We start from the raw sequence: 5,598 nt of genomic DNA, 5'->3' as shown, positions 1-5,598 counted from the left end.
TTAGTGAATAGTTTTGCTGAAGTATCGAGCAAATATTGTCTAGTTGCTGTTACCACTTTGAAAGCCTAACAAATGAGGCAAATTATCATTGAAAACGATGAAAGTTTGAAAAATGGCATCTTACCCCACTTGACCCTACCACGAGCTGAAAGCATCCCTCGTTAGTAAGCTGCCGCTGGATCCCCCACCCTCCGGCTCAGCAGTCAATCGTCCTCCGGTCCAACCAATGCAGTCTGTGCGGTTGCCGGAAATCCACATTCCAGATTTTTGTGGCAATCCATCCAAATGGGTAGCCTTTCGGGACATTTTTCGGTCCATGATCCATTCAAGCGTTCACCTCTCGTCGGTGCAGAAAATGCACTACCTGAAAGCGGCTCTGACAGGCGAGGCCGCGCGCATAATCGCAAATTTTGAAGTAAACTCCGACAACTATGCTGCAGCATGGAAATCAATTTGTGAGCGATATGATAATCCGAATCTACTACGGAAACATCATTTCGCGGCTCTTTTCGCCATTCCTTCGGTGAAGAGAGCTTCCTCGTCGTCGCTATACGAACTCGTTGATGAGTTTGACCATCATGTGGGAGTATTGGGAAAGCTGGACACGCCTGCTGACTTGTGGGACACAGTGCTCGTCGAAACCCTCAGTAAGCGTTTAGACCCTGCTACTCTGAAGGAGTGGGAGAACAGTTGCCAGGAAAATGTGCGGCCCACGTACCAGCAATTAACCGAATTTGTGCGAAAAACATCGCGAGTGTTACAGTCTGTTAAACTGCTTCAAACGCCCAATCACCCTGTCGAATCCAAACCCTCGAAACCCAAATCGATTTCCACCCACGTTGCTACGGAGGTTACGAACAAGTGTCCGCTTTGCAAGGACGCCCATCCTCTTTTCAAATGCGATCAGTTTGTCGGAATGGAGGTGAAACAACGCTTTGAGATGGTGAAGAGAAATGGATTGTGCATCAACTGCCTGAAGGGGTCACATCTCGCCAAGAACTGCAGCAGTGAAAGCTGCAGAAATTGCTCCAAGAAACACCACACCCTTTTGCATCTGCCGTCACTAGCCGTGGCTGCGAAACCGTCGTCGTCTCAAACAACGCTGGCGTGCTCTACGGCAGCCAGTGAAGTGATTCCTCCAGCTCAACCTCAAGTGTCGTCGAACTCGTCCGTAGTCGCCTCGCACTCGTTTTCCTCACCACCATCGCGCTCGCAACAGCCACCCGTTGGGGCTATTTCGTCTGGCCCGGTAAACTCGTTCTCGTATTCGGTCGTCGTTGCCCCCTCCCCGTCGCCGGTTGATCCGTCCGCTCCGCAATCGATCGGAAAAAGTCTCGAATTGCACTCTTCTCCTGTGGCCTCCTGTGTTGTTCCGCAAAGCGTTCCCGTATGTGCCCCCTGCGATGAAGTTTTCCTATCAACGGTAGCTGTCAAGGTGAAAGACTCCAACGGCAACCCACGCTACGTTCGTGGAGTTCTGGATAGCTGTTTCCAAGCAAATTTCATCTCGGAAGCTCTGGCACGCAAGCTGGAGTTGAAACGCGATAGAATCAGCATCGATGTTAGTGGTATTGGCCAGGGAATCGTCCACATTCGCTCTAAAGTATTGATCAGGATCTCGTCTCGCTTCGGTGGATTAGATTACTCTCTCGAATGTCTCGTTATACCACAAATCACGGTCACGCTTCCAAGTAAGCACATCGACATTTCGGACTGGAATCTCCCCAACAACGTCCCTCTCGCAGACCCGAGGTTCAACATCAGCTCCGGGGTCGATATTCTCGTTGGTGGAGAACTGTTCTACTCCCTAATGCTCTCGCATACGATCAATCTACGCACTGGTCTCCCGATACTTCAGAAGACTGTTTTCGGGTACGTTGTCGCTGGTCGGCTATCAACAGCATCTCGTACTTCTCCGATTCGTGTAGTCAGTGCTACCACTAGTCTCGACAATAAGCTGCAGCGCTTTTGGGAGGTCGAAAACTTCGACGGTTATAAGGCAATGACTCCGTTGGAAGAAGCGTGTGAGGAGCATTTCCGGAGCACAGTCAGTCGAACAAGTGATGGTCGCTACATGGTTCGCCTTCCGGTACGGGACGAAATGGTTCAATTGTTGGGAGATTCTTTCGCGGTAGCACAACGCCGATTCTGGGCAATAAAGCGGAAATTTGCGGCAAACCACGAGTTTAAGAGCGAATACGTGAAGTTCATGGAGGAGTACGCAGCACTTGGCCATATGGAATTGAGTCCTCGCGTCGAAATTCCCCAGTTTGTACTGCCACACCATGCCATCTTCCGCCTCGATAGCTCCACCACGAAGACCCGCGTTGTCTTCGACGCCACCTGCAAGGGCAGTTCCCAATTGTCGTTGAATGATGTGCTACTCGTTGGTCCGATCGTGCAACCTCCTCTTCTCGCTATCGTTCTCAACTGGCGGATCCCTCGTTTTGTTTTCAAGGCTGATATAGAGAAGATGTTCCGCCAGATTTGGGTTCATCCTCTGGACCACAGGTTTCTGCAAGTTCTGTGGCGGACAAGTGCAACCCAACCTCTTCAGCGATACCAGCTCACCACGGTGACCTACGGAACGTCATGCGCACCTTACCTGGCCACACGTGTGCTTAACCAATTGGCAGAGGACGAAGGGCACCGATATCCGCTAGGTGCAAAGGTCATACTGAAAGGATTCTACATGGACGATGCTCTTTCAGGAGAAGACGACCTGGAAACTGCTGTTGAGACAGTGATACAGCTGGCGGAACTACTGAAGCTTGGAGGCTTCAACTTGAGGAAATGGAGCTCCAATGATCCTCGGATTCTGGCTCACTTGCCGGATGAACTCAAGGAATTTGCGCCGGAAACTGAAATCGACGATTCCGGAAACATAAAAACGCTAGGTTTGTTGTGGTCGCACGTCACCGATGAATTTGGATTCAAAATCCCATCGCTTCCGCCCTCGATCAAGGTCTCCAAACGAGTGGTGGCCTCCGAGATGGCACAGTTATTCGACCCGCTAGGTCTAGTCGGATCAGTGGTGATGAGTGCCAAAATGTTTATTCAGAAGCTGTGGGCGATAGGAATTCCTTGGGATGATGACCTTCCCGAGAACCTACGAGATTGGTGGCTGCGTTTCCATGAAGAAATTCCGCAATTAGCAGACCTGAAAATTCCACGTCGAGTTCTCGCGAACGACTACAACAGCTACGCATTGCATTGCTTCTGCGATGCTTCCGACCACGGCTACGGCGCCTGTGTCTACGTGGTTTCGTCGAATGGGGCTGGAGATCACTACAGCCAACTTCTCATAGCCAAATCGAGAGTCGCACCACTGCGTGGACTTACAACACCGAAACTTGAACTCTGTGCTGCTTTGTTAGGATGTCAGCTGCTGGATCAAGTCCGAAGCACGACTAGATTCACCGGAGTAGTGACGTTCTGGTCGGATTCCAGTATAATTCTACACTGGATTCGATCGCCGCCTACCGTTTGGAAGGTGTTCGTGTCGAATAGAATAGCAGAAATACAGAAACTATCGATCCACGACAGCTGGCGCCATGTTCCGTCGAAGGCCAATCCGGCGGACAGGATATCTCGTGGAGTTTTACCGTCCGAAATACTCGAGGATTCGCTGTGGTGGCATGGGCCTAACTTTCTCGTTCAGGCCGTCGAAACTTGGCCTGAAGACATCGTGTCACTCACTCGTGAAGAACAGGAAGTTCGTGATGTGGAAGCTCGCCAGGTGGTTACCTTCGCGGTGACCCACGTGGATCGCTCGATCATCCATCGATACTCGGATCTTGGAAGGTTGCTTCGGGTAGTTAGTTACTGCTTCCGATTCTGTCGAAACGCTCTAAGTCCGCAAAATCGTCGCAAAGTTGGTCCTCTTCAGCCGCCCGAAGTGGATTACTCGCTTAAATCGCTCATTCGTTCCGTCCAAGGTACAGAATTCCCAGAAGAAATTCGTTGTCTCTCGGCGAATCCTCAGCCGCGACTGATCAGCAAGGACCGGAAACTCCAATCGTCGTTCAAGTCGCTCAACCCGTTTCTGGACAACACAGGCCTCCTACGGATAGGAGGACGCTTAGCAAAGCTGTCGGCCTCTTTGGATACCAGAGCACCAATTCTTCTACCGGCCAAACATCATCTGTCTTGGTTAATCGCTCGCTCCCTCCATCTAAGGACTCTTCATGGAGGACCAACCCTGCTACTGGCTACCATGCGGCAAAGATTCTGGCCTCTGCGTGGACGCGATCTCGTTCGTAAAGTCGTTCGGCAGTGTGTGACCTGCTTTCGCTGCGCCCCGAAGCCGACGGAGCAGTTCATGGCTCCTCTACCGTCTGTGCGAATCACGCCGGCACGAGTGTTCGCGAATAGTGGTATGGACTACTGTGGGCCCTTCGGTATTCGTCCGTTAGTTGGGAGGGGTGCAAACGTGAAAATGTACGTCGCCGTGTTCGTTTGTATGGTGGTGAAGGCGGTACACCTCGAGGTAGTCACCGACCTTACGTCCGTCGCGTGTATCAATACGGTGAAGCGGTTCATCGCACGTCGCGGTCGCGTAGTGAATTTGTATTGCGACAACTCGACAGCATTCGTCGGTGCTGATCGAGAACTGAAGCAGCTTCGTCGCCAGTACCTTCAGCAGTATTCGACGGAGCAGTGGAATGGATACTGTCTTGAGAGTGGAATAACGTTCCACTTCATCCCTCCTCGTTCCCCCCACCACGGTGGTCTGTGGGAAGCGGGGGTCAAATCGTTTAAGCACCATCTGCGGAGGATCCTCGGCTGTCGATCTTTCACGTTGGAGGAGTTCAACACTACCGTAGCCCAAATCGAAAGTATGCTAAACTCCCGCCCCCTGTCGCCACTGTCTAGTCACCCGCAAGATCTGTCCAGCCTAACTCCCGGTCACTTCCTTGTGGGAGAACCTTTGTTTTCCATTCCAGAGCCCGACTACACCACACATCCTGTTGGTCGGCTCAACCGTTACCAGGAGATGAAGCGCAGTGTCCAGGATTTCTGGAAACGCTGGGCACGAGAGTACGTCAGCGAGCTCCATCAGCGCTCAAAATGGCAACGTGTGCGGGACGAAGTTAAGGTGGGATCCCTGGTCCTGCTAAAGCAGGAAGGTCTTCCACCACTCGAATGGAACTTGGGTCGTGTCGTAGCGGTATCACCAGGATCGGACGGCCACGTTCGGGTCGTCGATGTTCGTACCGCGAAAGGATATTACACACGAGCAGTGACTGAAGTTTTTCTGCTACCAATCGAGGAACCACTCGTTGAAATACCCAGTGCAGATCAGGAAGATAGACCAACCGGTCCGGAAGCAAAAGCGTCTGTCGGAGATCTTTGAAACAACCGTTTCAACGGCGGCCGGCGTGTTGGAGATCATTCGTTAAAACCCGGATCTCAAAGGGTTAATAATCTTAAAACTAAACACGTAGAACATAAATTGTAAACCATACAAACACTTAGCAAAATTGTATCTACACACAGTACACGACCAACAATTATAACAATCACACACATGCAAATTGGCCCTAAGAGAACATTTTTATTGAACAATAAATTAGTTAGTACTCGACACTCGAAGCT

At 51.1% G+C, this 5,598-nt stretch overlaps 1 protein-coding gene across 1 annotated transcript; it reads left to right on the top strand.

Annotated features, from left to right (window-relative positions):
• The first annotated feature begins 355 nt into the window (after window positions 1-355).
• Window positions 356-5,356, top strand: LOC134286776 (uncharacterized). The gene has a single exon (XM_062848448.1). It carries the CDS (start codon window positions 356-358, stop codon window positions 5,354-5,356), a length of 5,001 nt encoding a protein of 1,666 aa, XP_062704432.1.
• Window positions 5,357-5,598: the final 242 nt, after the last annotated feature.

Source organism: Aedes albopictus, chromosome 2 (genome assembly GCF_035046485.1).
Source record: "Aedes albopictus strain Foshan chromosome 2, AalbF5, whole genome shotgun sequence".
NCBI classification, from domain to species: Eukaryota; Metazoa; Arthropoda; class Insecta; order Diptera; family Culicidae; genus Aedes; species Aedes albopictus.
Note: the sequence above shows the minus strand (reverse complement) of the source record. Positions and strands in the feature narration are given on the sequence as shown.

Coding starts and splice junctions, on each gene's coding strand:
- LOC134286776 (XM_062848448.1), top strand. CDS start 356: ATGCACTACCTGAAAGCGGCTCTGACAGGCGAGGCCGCGCGCATAATC.